General features: G+C 47.8%; 2 protein-coding genes across 9 annotated transcripts in view; both read right to left on the reverse strand.

The window, feature by feature from the left end:
• The window catches only part of ralgps2 (Ral GEF with PH domain and SH3 binding motif 2), a 112,497-nt gene extending 93,659 nt beyond the window's left edge, over positions 1–18,838 (reverse strand). For 2 of the 8 annotated variants that reach the window (XM_088599288.1, XM_088599281.1), the window contains exon 1: positions 18,621–18,837. The gene's annotated coding sequence lies outside the window, so the exon portion shown is untranslated. Of the gene's footprint in view, positions 1–7,353; positions 7,511–13,382; positions 13,528–15,152; positions 15,178–17,317; positions 17,379–18,098; positions 18,124–18,620 lie in introns of those variants that run through there. The other 6 variants (XM_088599284.1, XM_088599287.1, XM_088599285.1 and 3 more) reach the window with 6 other exon arrangements.
• Positions 18,839–20,707: 1,869 nt separating this feature from the next.
• On the reverse strand, positions 20,708–25,038 carry coa7 (cytochrome c oxidase assembly factor 7). Its single transcript, XM_088599309.1, has 3 exons — positions 23,540–25,038; positions 22,378–22,518; positions 20,708–21,770 (listed from the first exon to the last, which is right to left on the reverse strand). Exons 1-3 carry the CDS (start codon positions 23,643–23,645, stop codon positions 21,328–21,330), a joined length of 690 nt encoding a protein of 229 aa, XP_088455435.1. The 5' UTR covers positions 23,646–25,038; the 3' UTR covers positions 20,708–21,327.
• Positions 25,039–25,077: the final 39 nt, after the last annotated feature.

The following is a 25,077-nucleotide window of genomic DNA, read 5'->3' on the forward strand; positions in this document are numbered from 1 at the left end:
TGCACATTTCCTCACTGATGCACATTTGCAGTTGTTAAAGTCTGGTGGAAGTGAAACATACGAACCCAAGACTCTGAACTATAACTTGACTGAACTGTGAAAACACTACGGGTGTCTGAATATAGGTCAAAGGACCTCTTAATGCTGAAGTGATGTGAAACTGTCCTTGGTAAGCTGCACTGTTATAAGTCTCTGCAAATACAACTACAAAAATTAACAAGGGTATTTCTTAGGTTTGCAGAAGTTACAGAATGTTCTCTTCTGTACATAGCTCAACAAAGAGTTACACATTCCACGTGTTCACACATACACAGCAGCAACATAATCGACATCAGCAAACACACACTAGAGCTCTTCATTCTCATCGAATGCACGGTCCCACTCAACTATTCCCATCACAGTACAGTCCAGCACATTGTTTAAGGAAGCAAAGCTTACAGGGGGACTGCAACATTATTTTTATATTTCAGGGTTAGAAAGAATCTGCATTGATGAGTGCACTTCCAACCACAACAAAAGTAAAATGTACACAGTAACTTGTAAAACCTCCAATTTACATCACAGAATAGACAATTTCCAGGAATGAGCAGTGCCATACTGAATTCTGCGATTCAGAATGAGGTAACAATACATCTGATGACGTGAAGCAGTCCTTCACATGAGGCTGGTGAATATATCTCTTTTAATCCCATAGAAATATTGCTCTCGACTTCAAGACGGTTTTGCCAATAAATGGAACTTACTTGTTAACTCTGCATTACATTGGAAACTTTCTTTAGTGAAATTTCTGAGGCACAATCTGTACTTCATTCGGACATCGCATTACATCAGTTATTACAGCGACTAGCAAGCAGGAACGGTCACAACACATCACAATTTGTGGGAACTCTTGCTCTCACCCATGGTGAGACCAGGGGTTTGCAATAACATGGTGACCTACAGTACTTTCACAAAGTTCGTGATTTGGTACTTAATTCAGTATTTGTCAAAAGTTTCTATACTGTCAAGAAATGTATTTCGTTACCGAGATTTAATAACCTTTCTGAGATTCCTTTCTAAGGAACCCTTTGAACATGCAAGTGTACTACTACAGAAACCTTACAATAAGTTAAACTGAGACAAGACCACCTGCTCGCTTAAAAAAGAAACCTGTTAGAAAAAGGTTGGGCTCAGAAATCACCAAGGCAGAACTGCATGAAAACTGTGTTGAGGGGAAGAATGTCATCGGATGCAAGTGTGAGACTGATAAATTGAGGAAACAGGACCTCTCCTAATTGCCAATACAACAACACTAAAGACAACTCTTCCTGATGGACAAGGAAGAAGGGATTGTGTGCTTGGCTTTGGGAAAGAAGCAAGCCCTCAGCATTTTCAGAAAAGTGAAAATGTTAGGGAAACTCCCAGCATGAGAAGGCAATAAACAAGCTATAGGCTCCAATAAATCCCTCACTGTGATTGTACAAGCAGTATCTGGTAATTATTTACCCCCATATCATTTCTTTTCCACACACAGGCCTTTAGAGCAATCAGGAAAGCAAATTAAATAGATATTCAGAACTGCATTCATTTCATAACAGCACATCTGGGCCTTGTAATTAAATGCTGAATTCCAAACTGTAGTATCAAGGTTTTAAGAAAGCTTAACACAAATTCAGTACTGATCATTCAAATCAGGGGAGACGACAACTGCAGTCGAGATGAGATGGTTTTTTATCAAATATGTGTACATGAAGAGGCAATGATACTAATACACAAAAGGATAAGAATGCATTTGCATAATGGCTTAAGCCACTTCAGGATTTGCAAAGCACAGGATCTGCACATGTGCTGGCACTAAGAGGAAATACTCAAAACCTGTACAACTCTACAGAACTTTTCTCCACTTAGATTTGTGCAGCCAGGAGATCATCAACTAAGAAAAGGATCAGATTGCTATAAAATGGAAAAGTTACCAGTTTTCTTGAAATACTATTGTTCAAATCAATTTTTTTTACAAAGGAAGAAGAAAAAAAAGCACCGAGATGCAGCTTCTTCAGATAAGCTTGTCCACACAGCATTACAATGGACACAGGAGGTAGCTTAGACTGCTGCACTTCACTTATCATCACCTGTTTGCACTGCTGTGCTGATTATCTGCTTCTCATCAGCCCTGGGAGCTCCTTCCCAGTCATCAAATACCTGACCATTGTCTTCGGAATCCTTCTCCTGTGACTCAGCTTCCTGAACACCACCAAACCACAAACCATTCCCGAGATGAAAATATTTGATCGCCCCGTCTTAATTGGCACTCACCTTTCTGTGGGCTTCAAAAGCAGCAGTCCTCACATTTTGCCTACATACTTGTTGGAAGCGGTGCCAAAACCTAAAAGTAACGCCCGAGTCGCTAACACAGCTTTCCCACAATGAGTCACTTTCCTCTTACTCTCGCTGGAACAAAGGCATTCTAATTAAACAACTTCTGCATGACTGGTTTTTGATGTTGCCCACAAAAGGATGAGTAAAACAGGTATACTGTACACAGAACATTCAGTGTTTGTGGGGGGGGAGGCAGAGCTCATAAACGCCAGCGCCTGCGTTTGACAGAGAGCGGCCTGGCGCTGTGTGCTGTGTGAAGAGATCACACATGCTTGTCACGAGTGATGCACTGCAGCCCCTTCCCTCCTGCCTCTCGGGGTGGCGCCGTCAGGCTCAGAAGCCGGCCAAATGCCCCGTGGCACCGTGGGAAAGAAAGCAGCACACAGCTAGCTGCGGATTAGCGAGACCTGCAGAAACAGGACTACGGTGGGCGAAAACAGGACTTGCCACTGCAGCAGGGAACAGACATGAAGGTCGGCAGGAAACAGGGGGGGAAAAGACAATGGACTTGGTGAAACAAAGTCCAAACATTGTAACCTTAAGGGCAAATTACTGGCCAGAAGTCACAGTATGTTCTAATCTAAACAAAGACAAAAAAAGAAATGGCGGATGAAAAAGACATCTGTCCTATCTGGACGGTTTTGTTGGCCACACACTAGTCAAATTGCATAAATACTACCCTCAGGTATAAGAGATCTGGAGAAAAGGGGTGAAATGCAAAATTTCAGGGAGGTCCCACTTGAACTTTAGGCAAACTGCCCGGCTGCTTGAAGTTTTTCACAGTATTCTTATGTTTATTCACCATTCTGCTGAGCTTAAGGCAAATAAGCAGAGTAAATGAACTCTCTCACTTCGCAAAATTACTTATTTTTTCATTAAATCTTTTGAACAAAAAATCATTTTTTTCCATTAAATTCCATTTGAACAAGAGCCACCATATGGAAGTAGCGCATGCCCTTCCTCAGACTCCAATTAGAAGGCTATTTGAAAGCTACGGCTAATCGACACCTCTCCGAGATGATCCACCCTAGAAGCACCAAGCGTGGCTATGCTATTGCTGGGGCAGGCCGGAGGCGATTATCAGCGGAAGTGTCTGAAGTACGGATCAAGATCCGCTGCTCGTCCCGTGATCTCACTCTCTTTCCCTCCCTCTCTCCGACAACCGTCCCCGGCCTGGGCTTCTGGATAAGGAGGCCCAGCCAGCCCAGCCCTTGTCACTCCTGCCTTTGAAGTGGCTCTGCACCCAGAGGCAGCTCTCAGAGACACCGTGTTGCTGTAATGTGCCGGCAACAAACTGGAAAAGCTACTCTTCAGCAGGCAGAGAGGAAAGCAATTTGCTGGCTCACGTAGGGTAGTTATAAGACATTTTCTGCTTGTCATAACTTGTAGCTTAGTCTTAAAAGGTGTGTGGTTACAAAAAGTTCATATATATGCATGTGAATCCGCAACAGAAAAACACTGTAATTGTAATGATCATGTTCAAGAATTAGATGGTACCTTCTAATTCTTGAGAAACAAACCCCAGTACAGATACAGTAACAGACATTCACAAAGCACTACTGAAAAACCATTCTAACTGTAAATCCTCCACAATCTCAGGCCCAAAAATAAAACTCATCCACACCAGGCAAGTCTTTTCTTTTGTTCCCTGCAGCACCTGATGTGTGACCCTCTGTTTCTGAACTCTTTTGCCACGCTTTCTAATCCAGCAAGATCAGCCTGGTGTACATTCATCCAATAATTCCCAGTCCTAGTCCTGAAGAGCAACACACCTGCTGGCTCTCATTGCAGCCAAGCTTAATCACTTAATTGATTAATATCGCTAGACTACGCCCTATGCTATCACTAACTGTGGCTGAAAAGCTGATCAACACATTTGTGTTCTCTCGAATTGATGACTGTAATGCTCTACTCGCTGGGGTATCTAAATCTACTCTGAACAAACTGCAGTATGTCCAAAATTCAGCAGCCATAATCCTGACCAGGTCTAGTGCAAGTGTTCACATTACTCCTATCCTGGAGTCCTTGCACTGGCTTCCGGTCAAATTCCGTGTAGACTTTAAAATCCTCATGCTCACCTACTGTATAAGGCTCTGCATGGCTTGGCACCTCAGTACCTGTCTGAACTATTATCACCCTACTCCCCACCTCGCAACCTTCGCTCTTCTAATTCTAGTCTCCTAACTGTCCCCCAAGCACGTCTACATTGTATGGGTGACAGGGCCTTCTCCTGTTACGCCCCCAAGCTCTGGAACTCTCTGCCCAAGGATATCAGAGTCACCTTCTCTAAAATCCAGACTCAAAACCTTCTTCTTCAGAAAAGCCTTTTCTTAACTGGTTCCATTCTTCACCCCTCTGCTCTTCTTAGTTCCACCATCCACGGTCTCCTCTATATATTGTAATTGTGCTTTATCTTGTGTATTCTTATTTATTGTTGTTGTCATCCTGTCCTTTAAAGGCACTTTATAAAATAAAGTTTATTTTTATTATATTAATTGAACGAGTTGCTTGATTGGAACATCCCTTCTTCCATCCATTTCCTACTCCATATAACTGTTTTTACAAGAATAATATTTGATGCCAAAAAATGCATTAAAGTGATAAAAATCTAAAAACTTTGTAGCCATATTTTGGATTACATTTACATTTTAAATAGGAAATATAAGAAACCTGGTTTACAAGAAAAATACAAGCTACAGTATTCACGAGTGTGCTTTTAATAATGTTAAAATAAAAATGATCTTGAACCTCTGACCCAGGGACTGGGTTAGATCCATTAAATCTTTAAAAATTGAGTTTAAAGCACACATTAACAGAAAGACATGCGTCTCAGGGGTCCTGCACTTCCTGTGTTCTAAGCATGAGGGCTGTTGTGCTACATGAAGAGTTGATTGCGTTTGTCTTTAATGTAATCAAATACCTTTCACTGATACTTGCAAGAACAGTGGGTCAATAAAATGATGGTAGTATCTAGTAAAATAACCAAAACAAAACTGGCTTATTGGAGTAAAAGCTTACATCTGGAGTTCATAAACATTTAAAAAACTTCCTATGGCATCCGATTCAAGCCCCTTTAAATGTAAAAATCAGCATTGTTCAAAATGTAGACTGAAGCCAGATGGACTGAACCCAAGTGAATGTCTATTTAAAGAGGTAAAGAGCTGTGCAAAGTTTGCAATCCAGTAGCAGAGAAGGGGGAATGAAGAACATCACAGGCAGTGGACAAAATTAAGAGACACTCAGACATGAAAGAAACAGATCACAAAGCGGGTTCTGAAGGAAAGGCAGACACGACAGGAGAATTGAGGGAGAGGAAGAAAGGACAAAATGTTGTGGAGGTGGTGTCAAGACGAAGCCAGGAAACGTCAGAGCCAGAAAAGACTTTGGTATCACCTAGGCCAACCCAGATGATCAAACGACAGCCAATGATGAAGCCGAGAGGCTTCAGATAAGGGATTTCAGGAGCTCTGGTTAGAACAGAGCCATGAAACAAGCTCTCATGTGAAATAATAACACTTAAGAACAAATACAGACAATGGAGAAAGCAACGGAAAACAACATTAAACAAATGTACAACAAGCACAAAAAATACTGAATGGCCAATCCAGATTGAGATTTTTTTCCATCACAATCACAGTTTTAAAATGCATATAATGTGGAATATTCTCTTCATCTAAATGTAGTGCTTTATATCAGATGAGCTACACAGGCTAAATGTGTGCGATACATTCATACACACACCCACACATGTTGCAGATGCTCAGCAAATAAAATTTCACACACTGCTGCCACATACAGCGAGATATTCTAAGAGCATACTTTAGCGACTACTAGTGTTATTTTCAAGCAGTCTATTAAATAAACAGCTGTACAGTCATATCTACTGGACAGTAACACATTCTGTGGAAAATTAATGCCATTGTCTCCTTACCTTTATGTGACTTTAAATGCAGAACAAAATAAATGTTTCCATGGATTGTGGCTAGGATACAAAATACTGCAATCACAAAACCTCTCGTAAATTTACAACAGACCCCAATTAGCTGTGCTATGGAAAAAAGACTTATGTATGTGAACTCATTAAAGGCATGTTTGCACTGAACTGTTGGCACATATGCCTCTCCTACACCACTGAAGTCAACAGCAGGCCTGGCTAATGTGTCAATTCAGACAGCCCATGTCTGAGGGTAGAATCAGATGCCACTGCTGTAAAGTTTTCTGCACTTTCCATCCAAAGTTGGTGCCATAAACACCAACTATAAATGTTTAATAGAGGCCCAGGAATGCTGTAAATGTGTGTAATTCACACAATAAAACATTTCCTCTAACAGAACCATAAAGACTTAATGATGAAAAGCACTGAGACGTCTCTCATGGGGCTCCTCCAGCACTGCAGCAATGGTTTGCCTAGATTCACAATAAACCACTGGAGCAGACAAGCAAAGCTGTTGAAGATCTTCATTAGAATTCAGAATAGTTTACCAAGGAAAAATATAAAGGCACAAAGCAAATCATAATGAACCTGGTTCAACTTTTGTCCCTCAAAAAAAAAAAAAAAGACTGGTTTATATATAAAAAAAAGACCTCACCACTGTATCATTAAATGGGAGAAAAAAAACTTTATTAAAAAGCAATACTATTTATTGTGACAGAGAGCTTGCAAATGAATGCCTTTTTAAAAAAATCTACAGCATAAAAAGGTTTCAGTGTTTCTCTCTGCAAACAGAGGGAGAACCCTCCTTTTCGTGCCAAACGGAACCCAGACGAAATCTATTGGAAGCCAAGCACCAGCTGCGGACCGAGGGAACAGCTGTATCTCTGTCCCAGCCCCACACTCTCCCCAGACCCCTCACCTACATGTGCCTTCCCGAGGCGTTACAACACATCTTAATGGTTCCATTAAAAGCTGTTTATCTGAAGCGACAAACTCTGATAGGATGCGTGAGCCTCCACCATTAGCTTCAACTCTAAAAATAGACAAGACATTGTTCTGCTCACCCTGCGTAAAAGTCTACTGCTTCCCAAAGAATAGGCTGTGCTGTGGAACAGCCTATCACTGGATGCCTTTATCCCCGGCACTCTGAGCACACAAAAACAACAGGCAAACAATTACCGCAGCAGCAGCAGCGAAATCATTGACTCTGGAAAGGGTTTGTTTAGGATTCTGAATCCTGCTCTCACGCCCACTCGCCGGGCACGATGAGGCAACAGAAATACAACAAGTCCCGACACGACGGGAGAGGGCGAGAAAGCGGAAGTGCAGAAGAGGCAACACGCCCTCAACCGCGCATCCCTGCTGGGAGCAGGGGTCCAGGGCCCCTGTCTGACGAGCACGCCTGGAGACCCCCAGAGAACAGCCGATCATTCCGGGACCAGGGCAGTTTTTTGCATTTTTTTTTAATTTGTTGCATCTGCCAAAAAGGACACAGAATATAACCAGCGTGGATGGTTCACATATCAAACGGCTGTAAAAGGATTGAATAATAGCACTCGTACTCCAGAATCGGGTTTAAAAAATGCTGCAAGACGCACTTTTTTTGAAAAAACAGATCTGAATGGTTGGGCGATGGCCGCAAAAAGAGCACTCCTTCAAAGTTCATTATCAAGAGATCCTGCCTCACAGTTTAAAAAACAGGCTCAGATCTGTGTGCACCTGTGAGCCCTGGGCTCACTGGCGGGTGAATCAGGAGTGAGTGAGTAAGGAACAGGAACAGAGAACGAAAGCCCTGCAGCTGCAGCTAGTCCTGGGTTTCCCAGCTCACTACACCACAAACTTTTCAGAAGGAGAAGAAGCCATTTGCCCCACCTACTGTAGCTCATTTGCTTTTCTCAGTAGCTAATTGATCAGACGATCTCACCCGACCGTTTCTCGCAGACAACCTGAATATTGGCTTCAATAACGTGGCTGGGCAGCTTGTTCCAGACACCCACAACCATTTGTGTTGTGAAAGAAGTGCCTTCTGTTCTCAGTTTTAAATGCATTTCCTCATCGTTTCCACTCGTGTCCCCTGGTGTCGTCTGCTGGGTCCAATACGTGAATCAGGTATCCTCAGTCTTGCCTTTTCAAGTTTAAAAGGGTTCAGTGCTTTTAGCCCGTCAGTGCAGGACATTCCTTTAGGCCTGAGAGTGTATCTTGATGGACTTCTCTGGAGTGATTCCAGAGGAGTGATCTCTCTTGCATCTCCATGACTCAGATTTTCCACACTATTCTAAATTAAGTCCGACTTATATGTTGCACAGTTGTATCTTTACAATTCTTAATTTAAATTCTATGCTTTTACCTATATATCACAACTTTCCATTTCCATACTGCATTTGCTTCCCCACAATGCCAGGAAGATGAAAACGATGAAACATAAACCAAAGTCCTTCTCATGAGCTCCTCTTCAGGTTCAGTGCTGCAAGCTGTACAGGTGTAGTTTATGCTTTTGATACCTGCATGCAACGCCCGCAGGTTTTTGCGGCTCAAGTCTGGCAGAGAGACCACCTGCAGTCCACCACACTGAAGCCTGAACCGACAAGCCTGCTGCAGCTGCAGAGCGGCAACTGTGCTTTCAGATCCAAGCAAGAGATGGACAGGTTGTGAGGCCGGGCGTTTCAGGAAGACTATTTTAACAAAACTCAGGGAAATGCTTGTAAATGAATGAATGATGAACAAAATTTTCTTTCTGTAGGAGGTGAGGGAAGGGATGGGCTAAAACAGCTCTGTTTACACATAAGGGAAACAAAATGGAGATTTGGTCTGTAAATTCTTATTTTTCCTATTGATATCCTTAACATATTGTGGCTGACTAGCTATCAGCTGTCTATTTGAGGTGGAGTTTTGGATAAAGTGCTGTTGCAAAAGGATTGAGCAAACTATCTTGCAAGATGATCTGTGAAAATATTCACAGTTGTTTTCCAAAGGGGATTTTAAAGCAACCTGTTGCAGTCCTCCACTCAGATCACTCTGCACTTCACATCACACCAGTGAAGCAGAGCCGACAGCAGGCAAGGCAATACTGGATCTTATCTATGGCTGCACAGATTGACACAGGACACACACACACACACGTGCAGCAGTGTGCGGAGAGGGCGCAGTTGGCGTGACAGTGGAACAGGCGACATATGGCTGGTCCCTCCTAATACAGCCTTGACAACTGCGACACCCCGAAGAGGAGGAGCTGTGAGCTGTTCACGCGAGAGAGATCACGTGACACTTGGCCTAAGAAGCAGAGAGGCCTTTCTTTTCTCCCTCTGTCAGTCAGAGTAAACCTGGTGCTCAGGAGCCATGTGTGTGTACCAGCCTGCACTATTCCTCGGAACGCAGGAGGGGCAGCCAGGCTGGGGGCAGCCCTGGCGGTCTTGAATAAAAGGTGTGTCGGGGCTGGGCTGTCTGCGAGGTTAGGACACTGTTTCGACTGATCTCCATGCTTCACTGAGCACACATGTGGAGGAGTGGAGCACCACCAGGGTCTCAGACAGAGGGACAACTGACAGATTTCATCTACAGCTGAGATTTCTTTGTACTGGGAAGCTGGCAGTAACTTCTGCCCAGGACTTTCCAAAAGCCCAAGTGAAATAATTGGTGGAAAGGAATTGACCGATGCAGGGCTGCTTTTGATATGTCTCTTTTTAACATTTTGATGTAATTTAATATGTAGAGCTAAAAATATATACATCATGTACTTTTCGACAAATACAGCGATATCTTATGAATGCATTTAAACTTCCAACACTGAGCGATGGGCCAGTAGCTCTGAACTGAAAATATGCTCCTTGGCTTTTTCAATGAACCCCAATAAGAAACACTTCGGCTACGCCTCTAGAACTGTGTGACTGTGTGCGAAAGCAAGAGGGGAAGGGATGTTAAGTGTTATATTGAAAATAGGAAGTGCTGTTTTCAACCACATTCATAACACTGCTTTTATAGCATGTCTTTACTGCAAGGGTGGTTTTACTGCAAATGTGTTATAGTGGACGAGCATTCAGGCAAGACGAGACGGACGTGATCGTTTTTGCATCATTGTACATTAACCCATCTACAACTGCATGATCCACAATTTTCCAGTCTTCACCCCTCACAGACATCCTGTACTGCTGCTGGCTCCTCAGCATGTTCACTGTGTGTGACATCAGTCGCTCAGCTCACCCTCCTACGCAAAACCTAGCCACGCTGTCGATACCCCAGATTCCTTCAAGCGGCAGCAGGATGAGATCCTCAGATCAATTGGCTTCAATTAGCCGTGATAAAACAGGCTTAACGGGCCAAATGGCCTCCTCTCACTTGCAGCCGTCCTGATCCTCTGCCTTTCTTCCTTCAAAGTCACTCCAGCCACCCTGGCTCGGCTCCAGCACGCGGGGGGACAAGGAGTAGCAGTTGTCAGTAAGGTGCCAGCAGGGTTTACATGACGGAAGACTATCGCACTGGAATTTCAGTCAGCAGCCAGGTCCCTGGCGAACACCGCGCTCTGCGACAGGCCACAACACTTTCTGGAATGTGGCCACTCTGTCCAGTTTGAGCAGACGGACATCCGGGGATTTACCACACGCACAGTGTGTTCAAGATACTGTACGGACCGGCCTTTCTCCCGACCGCGCTCTTGAGAGAAGGGTGCTTAACCAGGTAACAAAATTCACGGCCATCCTGAAACCCTTCTGCACTGTAGCAAGATGTTATATGTTATATGTGTAGAAACTGCGGTTTCCATCAGAGAAGGAAGGGTTCCGCAATCCTCTATGTGTCCATACTTTCAGAAAATAGTTTAGGGATGGGAATATTATTCTAAAAGGAACTAAAAGCTAAAAAAACAGGAAGCAACAACCTTAAGCACAGCAGGCCTTTGCAGCGCACACGCATGGTCAAAGAAAGCCAGGAGCGGGGAGAGACCACTCGCGCCGGCCCCTCGCTCCGACACTGCTGCCTCTGCCAGCTCCCAAGCCCAGACAGGAGACCAGACAAATCACATTTTAGAAAACAACTTTTTTCAACCCAGCCATTATCACCTTTACTCTGCTGGGCGACTAGGGGGGAGGAGAGCGTTTAGGAACAAAGGCAAACAAGGTTAAGAACTGCTCAGCACACAAGTCTGTAATCTGCGCTTTAGCACTGCCAGGATCGTGCTACAATCGGCGCAGAGGGCTCCATGAAACCGTGAAATGTTTATAACACGGGTCGGCAGCAGGGAGATGAAAGGCTGAGCTTTCAAACCTGCTGCAAGCTGCAGACTGCCTCCACATTTACTGGGTACGCTGTAAGCACTGAGCACGCTCACCGAGACACACCACTTCAAGAATGAGAGTGATCTTCAAGTCTGTCAGTGAGAATTTAACAGCTATTACCTGTAATCGGCCGTTTCAAGTCTTCTGAAAACAATGGTACCAGCAGTACCCATAGTAGCTGGCTGATTGATCATTGATTACCAATCCACACCCCATTAATGATAACGGGTTCTGAAAGGCACCACTCTCTGCAAGCTACAAGTAGTGCCAAGAGTTACAGCAAAACTTCCCTGTGACCTACAGCCAATCCATCTGAATTCATTCCAGGTACTTATATAGTGTTTTGAATCCCAAAGGACCCCAAAGCACCTTGTACACAGAAAGGAGCCTACGTCATCCAGCTGGGTGGTCAACAGCAGCCATTATGTGTTAGCAGCCCAATTGTGCAGCAGACCTAGCAAACGCATGAGAAACAATTCACCAGCTGAATTAAGTGGAATCTTTAGGAAGGCCAGATTGTACGGATTCAGTCAGGACACTGGGATCAACACCACTACTCTCTCTGCAAGGACCATGGGATAGTTAATGACCGAGCAGTCAGGGTTCAGTTTAAAATCTGACTTCTACAGCAGTGTCCTCAGACACCACATCAGGGCATTGGATTAGAAATGAGAAATTCTGGTACAGGCGGATGAGTTCCTCCTACCGGTCCACCAACTCCATCTACAGCAGTAACCTGCGTCTCCATGGAGCTCTCTCACCCCAGTACAGACCTGGCCCGGCTGTGCTCGGTGCCTGAGATCTGAGGGGACCTGGACACAAGATGCTGCTGCCACAACTGAAAACAATACAGCCCAGTCTGCAAAACCTGTTGTTATCACTTTTCTGAATGCCTGCCCCCACCCTACTAAAGCAGCAGATAAGAAACATGGATCTCAGGGCTCAGTGACTGGATGTATCCAATACTGAGAAATTTGAATGTTATGCCAGGGACCCAGCCCATACTTATTTCTGTAGCATTCTCAGGATCTTGCTGAACTAGGTAAAGCAGACAATAACCGGCTAGCCCAGGCATTGTTATTACATATTAATTGATTTCAAAACATAATGTACCATTTACTAGTAGGGAAAGCCTGTTATGATTAACTTTATATTTTGTTTTAGAACTGATAAATATGAACCTGGATAGATTTACTTCTGAGAACAACCACCATTTTTAAGAAAAAGGTGAAACTTAGATTTAGAAATAGATTTAGAAACTTAAATTAGACTAGACTGTGCAATTAGTCCGTACTTCAATACTAGGGTTATTAACTTTTTTTTTCTCTTAAGGACATTAATTCCATGGCCTTTCCTGTACAGACAGTAACTTAACAGTCTGCTGCTTGTCCTGTTATGACCTCACTCATGGAAATTGACAAACTTTTCCAGAATTAAAAATTGCCATGAGGGTGGAATTTTTTTTATGTTTTCTTTTTAAATGATTTTATACAAACGTTTGTAAAATGGTGCTTTCTACCAAATTCTAAAACGAAAAGGAAATAAATTCGACTGTACACCATCATTTATAAAATTTCTGAACCCCATATATAGTGGGACATTCCCTATGGATCCCAGTCACTCAGCACAAAGACTCAAATTTAAGATCCAATTTCAATTATTGTACAACAGTAAGTAGAAGCAGAAGAGAAAGTTATATTCACAGACTGAACACTTACAGTATATCAGACCTATGGCAGCAGTCATTCTGCTCCTGTATCTCAACAACATAATGCACCAAGAGCTTTCAACTAGCCACAACTAGCAAAAAATACCAAAAAACTCACAGTAACCAAGGAAAAGGGCAGCAGTTTAAAATCCACAAATGGGTGCAAAATAAAGAGAATGAGCCTCCTCCTTGTTGTGCTCTGTTGTGGTTCCTCTCCAAAGCCAGTCGTGCCCGTTTGCACTGGAGCACAGTAGCACACTGTCCCCACTGTGCAGCTGCTTTCTCCACACACAGCTGGCACACCTGGCACAGGCTGAGCTCTGCCAGCTGTTATCGCTCCAAATCAGTGACGACTGCGCCCGCTGCACCAGTCACTTTGATCCCCAAAATAAACAGACCTGGCAATCCAGACAGTCTGTCCTGTGACTAGACCAGGCATACCTGCAGAGAGGCAATACACCGAGTCTCACTAGAGAACTGTTACAGACTGTTACAGACCAGGAGAAAACGCCGTCTCTGAGCTCTATTTCTAACCCACTGCGCTGCTGACTCATCCCGAGAAAAACGCCACAAGTAAAAGTGTTATAAATGAAAACAAAAATGGATTCCCCTGGCACAGCGATGCTGAAATTGAAAGGTTTCATTAAGCCTAACCTCTACAGCTGATGCAGGCTGAATTTCCTCTAGGTCATAATATAATGCTTGAGTAGTGTTAGGGGAGTCCCTTGGTCTGATTCCTATGTTGCCGTGCCAACAGCGATGTATCCACCTCGGTCAGGATGCGCTGAGCTCATCTCCTGTCTGAGGGTGTCCAAAAGCTCAGGTCATACATCACATGCGGCACCGCGGGCAGTGTAGAGTTGGCACACAGCACTTCACTGGTGCAAAACTCCGTAAATAAAGAGCTTGCAAATAAAGCCGGGCTTACAAAACTGCTCGTTTCTGGATGGCTGTAGTATAGCTTTACAGCAGTTTGACTCGAGCACTCTGTTGGGGAAATTCTCTTAAACCTTTTACAATCCCACCTTTTACCAGCAGCGTAATGGATACTGCGTCAGATGAACTTTAACCAAAAAGGCCCTTGGAGATGAGCTGAGCTTCAGGATGTCTCAGGCTTCGGAGTTCAACTCTGGCGGGCAGATGTTGAGGCCATGCAGAAATTCCACACAGAATGACCCTGCATCTTAAAATAACCTGCCCTACTGCCCCTGCACCACCCCCCTTCCCATTCAGATAATCTTCAGGCACAGAACCCACAGGAGACGGAAAGCTCCTATTACTGTGAAATAGCAGTTTCCCACAAAGGCCTGATGCAAACACACAAAGCACTTGCGTGAGACCGAAAGCAAAGACATGCTTTTAATTACGAGGAACACAATAAAACCAAGTGGAGAGAAAGCATCTGCGGATCCCAGCTCTTAAGCATTAATCCCCAGTGGTGTTTGTGGGCCTGAGTTCTGGGACTGGGGCGGACAAACACTGCTGCATGTCCCGTACACCTCTGTCTCCCACACCGCCTCAGCGCCAGAACAGAAACAGCACGGCCAACTGGTCAACAACCTCGTACAGACAGAAAGCCAGATCTGGTGGAGGGGTGGGGAGAAACTCACAAAGCAGTCAAACTCCGTCACTGCCTCAGAGGAAGACTGGACTAAGAAAGGAAAAGTGATTGAAACGGCCCAAAGCGTTTACAGCGCAAAGATGAACAATCATCGGCTGTAAGTTATAAACTGCAGCGTTTTCTAAAACCAAAACCCACGCGCACGGAATCCGATTGATACGATTAACAATCTCCTCAGCTGACCCCTGTGAAAAAAAGAGGCCAGAATCCGTAACCGTGTAAACAGAGACTTTTTCCCCCAGTTGGAAATCACATGGGAATGCTCACTCTTTTCATGGCGAGAGCTTTCTAGGGTGCTGTAATGCTTCACCCCAGGCTACCAACCACATTTTCCAAAAGGGTGCCGCCAGGAAACGCAAAATCCAACACCAGTCTGAAGAAATGAAAACGTGGCCCCGCTTACGCGCACTGAACAAACGGGTCGTGACCATTTCCCTTCTCCGCGCACAGCAGGCTGACGGACTCACTCCACGGAGGCCGGCTTGTGTTTTACACTCGAGCAGTGCTTTCCTCGCCGAGCGAGGAGCTGCGGCAGGCTGCAGTGAGACAAGCAGAGCCTAACTCCACGCTGAAGAGGGAAAACACAATGTCTCTGCTGTCTGTGGGAGTCTCGTACCCGAACAGGGCTCAACAGCCCAAACACTGTTGCCCTCCCCCCCCGGCCATATTGTAGTTGAAGTGTGAAGCTCAGTCAAGTTAGATCGTCCCTACGCTGGTCGCTGTTTAAAAGTTTCTCAGGTCAGAAGCTTCATTGAGAATAAATACTTTCAGCGTGTGCCTGAAAGTATTGTTCGATCCGCCCCTGGGCCCCAGTTCCTCAGCCTGCACTGACAAGGAACACTGTGATGTCAGGATTAACACAGAAAGATTGCCTTTGTACTCAAACATATGCTCCTACAGCGCCTATGTACATAGATCTTTAGCAGCATTCATGCTCAAGTATCTTGTGATTTCATTTGGAGATGTCTCTTTATTAGTCTTTGCATAAAACAGTCTACAAATATGATCCTACGTTGGACACAAAACAATTGCTTTCTTGTGGAGGGTAAACTATTCATTATAACGAGTATTCCCACTGGGCACAACGATGAACGGTAGAAGCTTTCATTTAAATAAAATTCATTAAAGCCTCATTTACTGCCTCATTTAACAATGGGTTTCAAAATGGAGAAATCTCACTTGAGAAATAACTTTGTAACATTGCAAATCTGCACCATGACTTCAGACTAGATTACACACTCCGCTGTAGGAGCAGAAGTGGTGAACTTTTATCAGGTCATACAATTTTCTATCACTCCAGTAAGATTTAACATTTGTTCCCCTTCAAGAAAAAGACAGGAACAAAACTCTGACACCTACAGCTAGCTGCCCAGTTCCCGAAGACAGGGAAATTAAAACTGAAAATATCCCAAAAACTGACAAGCATACCAGTTCCATAGCACACAATTTACCTTTAGTCCCTAAACTGGAACAAATCAATAATTCAATGTTTCTGAAAAAGCAGTTCAGCTCCTGACAATCACATATAATAACCAGCATACAAACAGGGCAATTCCTCTCCTGGGTCACCGGAACACAAACTACCTGCGACTAAATACCGTAGAGCTGTGTGTCGTCTGGAAGATTACCAATAATCTTTTTTTAAGTATCCGTGAACTACCTATTAGTGGGTGGATTAGCTCAGTCATTTCTGAACAGGATCAAATCCTCCGGAAGGCTGCAGGGCTGTACTGACACGTCACCCAACATGGGGGGTGGTCCAGACTTGGGGGGGGCGCAGTGAGGGGAGGAGTGGGAATCTGACAGTGGTCACCCCGCAACCTCGGGAATGACCAAGGACGTCGGATGGAGCTCAACTGCCTCAGCCCCGCCGGCAACCCGAACGGGACGCGACGACACCAAGCACAACGCCGCAAGCCCAGAGCGCACAGGTGCCCTGGGCACGCGCCCTTTCAAACGCCTGCCAGCTTGACCGAAGCTCCGGGCCGGCCTACCTGGGAAGGCAGAAAACTCCGGTGTCGGACACCACAGGCGCAAACAAACACGGAGAGGGTGCCGCCGCAGGGGGGGAGGGCCTGGCTAGAGCCCTCCAGCGAGACGGACGAGGCTCCCGACGATTCCCTCTTCCTTCAGTGTTACATACTGGAATGCGGCCCGTTTCACCTACAGAATCCGCCTGCGGTGGACATCCGCCTCCAAGCTCTGACAGGCCCATGGCTTTAACACCCCTTCACAGTTGACATTATTTTTCACTTGGCAGCCACTCTTACCCACTGCGAGTTGCGTTTGGTTGTTTTACCGGAGCAGGGCGGATCAGGCGTCTCCCCTGGGATTCGAACCCACAACCTTCCAGTTATGAGACCGTCGCCCATTTCCAGACCCGCTCGCTGCGAGCAAGGCCAGGTTCTTTACAAGTCCCCTTGGAGACAAACCTGTCGCTTCTTTTCGCTTACGAGAATCTCCCTTCTTTAGAATCTTACACCGCGTACTCTTCTGCAGAGCGAAAGAAAATTAAAAAAACACTCTCTTTTGCAGAGTTCATGACTGGAATATCTTGTCCTTTATTCATGCTGTGCAGACAAAACAGGACGTTACTTCAATCTCTTTGTGAGATAGAGCAGAGTTAACAAGCAGGGTGGTATCAGCTCTGCATTAGTCATTAGTTTCTAAAGAATATGCGTCGGGTGAAGCAAAAAAAAAACAAAACGCCTGCATAGCTGGTTTTCAAATAACACTACTGTCTAGGGAAAACCATTTAAAACCATGCTATTTTTTTTATTAAGTTACCGTTCAGAACTTTTTTACGTGTCCGCAGGGCACGTGTATTTAGCAACGGATTCGGAAACGACCGTGACCGTGTGACCGTTCAAAGAAATGCTCGCTTGGTATCAGTCTCCCACAGAGGACGTGTCAGATACCTGCTATTTCCCAGCACAAATTCCACGGGGGACTCGCCCGTCGGCACGGTCTCCGCTCGTCTTACAAACGCGCCCCCGCGGGTTCAAGCCTCTGAGCTCCGGGATCACGCAGAAGCGAGAGAAGCAAACCCGCACGGGCACGCCAAGCCTCGCGTCGCAGCGATTAAAAAAAAAATCCTTTCATTACTTTCCAACATGAAATTGATTTAAAAAAAAACACGGGGCTGTCATGCTTTACGTGGGAGAGCGAGCCTAAGACAGTAGGGTGGACCGCACGCCTGAACCCACCACGCACCGTGCTCACTAGCTGTTCTCTAATTGGTCCGGCTTTGCATTTCAAACGCCGACACAAGGAGCCAGGCGCTTCTCCTTTATTTATGTTTTGTTCGGCGTTTTTGTTTTGTGACCCGCAGCTCCAGTCACCCTCCTCGGCCGAGACACTCCCCGGATCTGGGCGGGACGGGAACGCCGCCGCAAAACCGGGCACATCCGTAGCCCGAGCCCCGAGGCCGGGTTGAAGGGGGGGGGGACGGATAAAGAGACGCACGAAGGGGGCGAAGAGGCGCACACGCCGCTGGGTGCCACCCGGCCGGAGACCGCTGATGCACCGGCACGGCGGACAGCGGCGAGAGCGGTACACAGGTCGGGGACAGGAAAACGGAACCAGGCGGTCCACGAAGCAGCGGGACGCACCGCTAATTCAAAGTGTCAGGCTCGCCAACTGAAAATCCCGGGGAAAAGCGCATCTCCTGGCAAACTGAACCAAAATAATCCGCTCCGCTAGCGAGACACAGAGACGGAGTGCAGAGATACTGACCTGCTGAATCAGGCCGCTGCTCCCTGCGGAAATGTAATCCTAGTTTCTGCCTAAACGCCTTTTCTTTGATGTTCACATACACTCGGCACTGGATGTGAATACGGCGACTGCGGCTGGCGCAGCTGTGCCCTGTTGCTCGTGCAGCGCTCAGGTCTCAGTGAGAGCGAGCGGTTGCAACGGGAGGAGCCTCGCGCTCAGCTCAACCCACTCCCCCCCTCCCTCCGCGAGTGCGCGCACACGCGCGCGCACGGCCTGCCCCCTTCCCTAAACCTCGGCGCAAGACGCTACGGCTGAGCCGGCTGGCCTTCGCGTGCGCCGCTGGCACGGACTCAGCGCAAGCGAGCTGGTGTACGCATGCGCACGCCTCGAACAAAATTAAAGGTTTTTAAAAGCAAGGGTATAGAGAGAGAGAGAGGGGAGGAATGAACAGGGGAGCACACACACACAGAGAGAAATGCACAACCACATCCAACTGGCAGCTGTGTAAAAGCCGCGAGGTCGCTAGTAATTTGATTGGAGATAAGATGGGAGAAAAGATTAACACCTTCCAAAGCCCAAACGGCAGTTGAAAGTCTGCTGGAGTGTTTTGGAACAAGTCACATCTAAACTAATTACGGGCTGAGATCCAGACGTTCAATTAGCTACATTCCCAGTTTGGATGCCCCTACTGTAATCCAATAATGATATATTTTCTGTAAACAACGCAGAATATTTGCCCTACATCACACCAGCAGAGAAGCTTCAGGGGTACCAGGCTCTTCTACGTAAGGCCTTGCGGGGCCACGCTCACAGTTAAGACCACTGGAAGTATTTAACTGATGCCAACCTGCCTTTCCAGGCCCATCAGCCACAGCAATAAAAACATCCAAGAGAAGGAACTCCCTGGCATTCCTGAGCTGGGTGCCAAAGGGGAGCCCTGAAGACTTTCCCAGAGCCTGAGGTCTGCTGCTTCACATGGTGCCCGGCCAGAGTGCGCCACCTGGAGGGGGAACAGGTGCCGGGTTGTGCCCAGAGAAAGCGTTTTCTCAACTCCTGCAGCCAGTGCTTACAGGTCCGGCGAGTTCACACTCTTTGAAGCACTTTCTTTTTCTACAAAGGGCACAACCACACTGGGCTCCTATCCTGCTGCGCACCTGCAGCCTGACAGGCGTGTTTCTAGAGCCAACCCGAGACCCCACTCGGCCCCAGAACCTCCCACAGCAGTGAGCCAGGACCCCCACCCCGTTCAGCCCCGGGTCCGGTGCGCCCGGCTACCAGACCCCTGCCAGTGGCCTCCATGCCTCCATGCCAGTGCTCCCTTTCTTGTCTCGGTCTTATGCCGAGGCAGTGCCGGTCTTGCGGCTCTACGACAAGACCCTGCTGTGTCTTCATCAGCTCTCGCCCGCGAACGGGAAACCTAGTGGACGACGTCTCCGGTTCCCCTTTTCCGATGCCGACGAGCACAGTTAACACCCGCTGCCCGCTCTCCGTGTTACAGGATCCCAACCCTTTCCTGCTGTGGGCGCAGCTCTCGGGGCCAGCGGGGTGTCTCACTTGCAGCCTCCCACTTGTACAACGCATGCTGTCCCCCGGGGGTTAGACTTGCAGGCTTCATGCTGCAACAATGAAACTGGAGCCCTCGCCATTCACAGCCAGTCCAGATCCGGCCTGGTGTTTTCTTTGCTTTTTTAGCGTGCAAATTGAAACAGACGGTGATCAGCACTACGTCGCTGTTAATTAAAGTGAATGTTGGACAGAGACCACTCCTCCATGGTCCTTCAGTGCAGCCCCGAGGCCCAGTACCATTATTCTGGGCTCTGGCTCCACCTTGTGGTGAAGTGAGGATACTGATTAGGGTAGGTGCACACTACTTGTAGCGGAGTATTTTTTAAATCAAACTTCATTCTAAACACAAAGATAATCAGAAGTCTGGGCTGATTTTGCTATGCGGTTTGTTCACTGCTGCTGTATGTATAATCGCAGAAGGGTTACCTGCCATCACTAACTTTACAAACAGTAAATAAAATGTCTGAGTTCATGGACAGGATAAAAACATGACATGTGACAAACATTGGTGTAGCAAAATCAAAATCAAGGCACCGCAGCTGGCCAATCTAAACACTTTATTTGGATTCTGGACGCGACACGCAGAAGAAACTCTCCACCTTGTGTTTTAATGTTTCGTAGGCTCAGTAGACATCCCCTCTGGGCCCCCCTACAATGAGAGATCGCAGTAGGTGCCCTCAGGCTGCTGGTATGTCAGGGAAAACAATCCGGCAGGGCTGCCCACGCTGGGTTTTAACCACGCGCCGCCACCACAGGGACACACACCCGGGCGGCGGATGACAGTGCCACACCGCGCGTGGCCTCAGGAGAGAGGGGGCGCTCTCGTGCTGAAGAGAGAGGCAGCAGCAGCAGCTGCGCAGTTCTGTTCAGAGATGCTGCTGTCCTGGTCCGTGTGCCTCTGCCTGGCAGAGCCCCCGGCGGACTGCAGGAGGAGCTCGGGGGCACTGTCCCCCCCCCCCCGCCCCCAGCAGCACCCACACACACAGGCGCCCTCCTGACTCTGGTTCTGAAGGAGCTCCGGCCTCGTCTGCACCCCGGCTGGACTTACACAGGCCTGAGCACACTGTCTGAAGGGCAGCGGCACAAAGGCCACGCGAGAGGGCGTAGTGAAGGGTCAAGGGTGTCGGAGAGAGCCCCCCCCCCAGTCTCCCGGGAGACGCCCTCACTCCCCGAAGGTCAGCTGCGCCTCCTTCTGCTGGCTGTGCAGCTCCTTGGCGCGGTTCTTCAGCTCCTCCGCCCGGGCCTGGTCTTTGGGCACCCCCTCGCCCAGCTTGAACATGCGGCTGGCGTTGGCGCAGCCCCAGACGTGGCCCAGCTGGCAGGCCTGCAGGGCGAACTGCAGCGCCCGGCCCATGTCGCTCGCCAGCCCCGGCGCCCCCGTGATGTACAGCACGCTCAGGTTGAAGCAGCTGGCCGCCAGGCCCTCCCCGCACGCCCGCTCGTAGTAGTTCCGCGCCGCCCCGGCGTCCGGGCCGGCCTCCAGCGCGCGGCCGTCGTGAGCTAGCAGGCCCACGCTGTGACAGGCCTCGGCCCGCTTCTTGCCCCCTTTCTCGCAGGAGCGCAGGAAGCAGGAGTACGCCGAGCGCAGGCACGCGGGGACCCCACCTGGAGAGCGCGGGAGAACAGGCACCCGGGAGAGAGGGAAGAGAGGGAAGCAGACAAGGGCTGAGAGGGAGACGGTGTGTACATGTGTGCGCACAGGTACGTCAGCCATACCACCCTGCAACTCACAACCGGCAGCCCACTGAAGCTCAGCAGTGTGAGCCTGGCCAGTACCTGGAGATGGGAGACCTCCTGGGAAAAACTAAGGTTGCTGCTGGAAGAGGTGCTAGTGGGTCCAGCAGGGGGCGCTCACCCTGCGGTCTGTGTGGGTCCTAATGCTCCAGTATGGCGACAGGGACACTGCGCTGTGAACAGGCGCCGTCCTTCGGATGAGATGTCAAACCGAGGTCCTGACTCTGTGGTCATTAAAAATCCCAGGGTGTTTCTTGAAAAGAGTAGGGGTCTAACCTGGGTGTCCTGGCCAAATTTCCCATTGTCCCTGACCAATCATGGCCTCCTAATAATCCCCATCTGTGAATTGGCTTCATCACTCTGTTCTCCTCCCCACTGAAAGCTGTGTGGTGGGAGTACTGTTAGCTGTCTGGCGTGCATGCGTGCGTGAGGGAGCTGTACGTCAGTGCCAGGCGCTGGGGGGCGATGTCTGCCCTACCCTTGCCGGCGATGTGGTAGGTTCCCAGCTTGTAGCAGCTCTCCCCGTGGCCGTTCTGCTCACAGTTGTGTCTGAGGACCTGGGCGGCCGCCTCGTAGTTCTTCTTCACGCCGTCCAGGTAGTCCGCCAGGCGCAGGCACCCTGACGGACACACACACACGGACACACACACACGGACACACGGGGAAAGTCAGCAGCGGCCCCAGTGGAGCGGGCGCTCGGGGCCCTCTCGCCCCCCGAGACCCTTCGTCTTCGCTTCTTCTCCCTCGACTGTCTGTCCAGCGGCCCTCATCGCTAAGCCATCTGCCTCCCTCGTCTGCTGCTGTGGCAGGTACACCACGAGCGCCTGAAGCGTGCTGAAGCCTCACTCTAAAACTCAGTTTTCTGTGTTTGTAGCCCTCATCGGCTACAACATTATTGTGTGGGCGTCTACACAAACTTAATAACTCTTCGTGACAAGTTCAGATATAGAGAAAATGTAAACAAAGAAATGGCTTTGTTTAAAAAAAAGATGGGATGGGCCTGCAGGTTTTTGTACTTTTGTACAACATCCTGAAAGTACACACAGTGGAAAGAAAGAGAACTTATGTTTTGGTAACCCTTCGAGTGAATTAACCCGATTCCAATTAGTTGTTCCTAATCTCGTTTCTCGTTTGCATTAATTAATGCCTGAAAAGGCACCTCAGCCCTCGAACTATTAACACGCAGGAATTTTCTTCACTTCTTTCAGAGAGTATCTGCACCCTCTCACGCTAGCGTCCTCACTCATGCTGAGCCCCAGACATAAATACACACAAATCTTGCTTCCTGGGGCTTCCAAACGCTATCGAAAGTAATATTAACCCCTGGTTAACAGTGAGCTTGCACTGCCTAACCCTATGTCACGCCAACAAGTCTAGCAGTGAGCTGTAGCTAATTCTGGTCCGTGAAGTCCAACTGTGAAGAACGGGGTGGAGGTGGAGAGAGTCGAACCTGGGCAGATCCGGAGTCATGCAGTGGAAGTTTATCATCGACTATTCTCACATTGGCTACAGGAGAGCAATGGAGATGCAGCTCTCCGAATCGCGAGTTCTTGCGTGTTGAGTCTACACGGGTCGCAATAATACTCCCCCACCCCAGCCTCGCATCCCAGTCAACACCTCTCCTGGGCGAATGGTCTTACCCTCGGGGTCTTTCTCCTTGTGGCACTGGTAGCTGTACTCCGTGCCCAGGTTATCCAAGAATTCTTTCACTTCCTTCTCGTCTTCGAAATTTATCAGCCCGGCCATTCTCTCCCTGGCCCTCTCGTTTCTCCCCTCTCAAACCGCAGGTGACTTGAGACGCAGGACAGGATCAGACACGCGTGACCTTACACCCACAGACAGCGAGCAGACCGATGCCGACTTACACGGCACGTGTCCGTGTGCTCGATACCAATGTCCTTGATGATGAGTGCAAGGAATCTTTAAAAGCAACTCTCGAAAATAAATATCCGTGCCCGGACCGCAACGGTAAAAAGAGAAACTGGTTACCTAGATGCTGAACATGTCCAACACGCCCTTGACAATGTTACAAAAGCCTTAAGCTGCTCGTACTCCTGCAGTTCCTAAGGACGTTTGGGCAGCTGCTGTGACGAGTAGAGTAGCTTCACGGTAGTGCAGTGACGGTACTTACGCAATATCCGGTGATCCAGGAAGTATTGTGGGTTTACCACGTGTTGTCAGAAGGTATATTTGCATTTGAGTACCGGGCGGAAATTGAGTGCTCTCGGTGGAAAGAGAATGAAGGGGTGAGGGAGGGGTTTCTGAGGGGAATCCTCCCAGTGGAAATGTGCACCTGTGGTAGTGCCCCTCTAGTTACTGGTGGGAAATTAACTTGCATAAGAACCATGCGACCATACTCCCTCAAAGGTTCCCAAGTCCTTTCCCCATTTTAAAGCATTATAATTGGATACGTAGCAACTGAACTTGTTGTAGAACTGTATATAACCCAAGTGCCTGGCAGGAAATATATATATAAGATCACCTTATTGGCTGTATACAATTTCTTGCATTAGGAATTTGTCTTTTCACATACCCCAAGTTGCTCTCCATGAGACTCACAGACAGGGAGAGCAGCTTGGGGTCAGAGCGCAGGGTCAGCCATTTATATGGTGCCCCTGGAGCAGTTGTGGTGAAGGGCCTTGCTCAGGGGCCCAATGGAGTAGGATTCCTCTGCCAGCCGCAGGATCCGAACCAGCAACCTTCCAGCCCCGGGCACAGATCCTTAGCCACAGAGCCACAGTGCTGCACCTATCCTTCTTCAGCTGTAGCTCTGGCCCGATCTCATAATGTTATCATGATGGTGATTATACTATGGTCAGGACAGCACCCACTACTATGTGGCCCAGTGTATCAGAGTGTGAATGCAGGATCTGTATTCTGGATCCAGCATGTGAAAATGTTCCCACCTAAGCACTTTTCTGCGGTCACCTTGTTGGCAAGGAATAAATGATAACGGTTCATGTTGGGCCACTGGGCCAGAAGGAGTCGAAGCAGCAACTTTTTTTTCCAGCCACCGCTGTGATGGAAAACACACAGTAGCATTCTGAGGTATAACATGCTGTGACCTGAAAACTGTCAGTGCCTGCACATCTCATAGGGAGCCACAACTCACCTAACACACATCATGGAGACGACAGTCACAGTGTACCGAGAGCATATTTTTAGTATTGTGTTTGGC

Source organism: Lepisosteus platostomus, chromosome 11 (genome assembly GCF_059453375.1).
Source record: "Lepisosteus platostomus isolate fLepPlt1 chromosome 11, fLepPlt1.hap1, whole genome shotgun sequence".
Lineage (NCBI taxonomy): Eukaryota > Metazoa > Chordata > Actinopteri > Semionotiformes > Lepisosteidae > Lepisosteus > Lepisosteus platostomus.

Bases quoted from the DNA above. Each gene is read 5' to 3' on its own strand.
- coa7 (XM_088599309.1), bottom strand. From the start codon at position 23,645: ATGGCCGGGCTGATAAATTTCGAAGACGAGAAGGAAGTGAAAGAATTC. The intron at 22,519-23,539 runs GTAAGACCATTC...TGTGTCCGTCAG, and splicing joins CAAGGAGAAAGACCCCGAGG to GGTGCCTGCGCCTGGCGGAC. The intron at 21,771-22,377 runs GTAGGGCAGACA...CGCGCTCTCCAG, and splicing joins CTACCACATCGCCGGCAAGG to GTGGGGTCCCCGCGTGCCTG.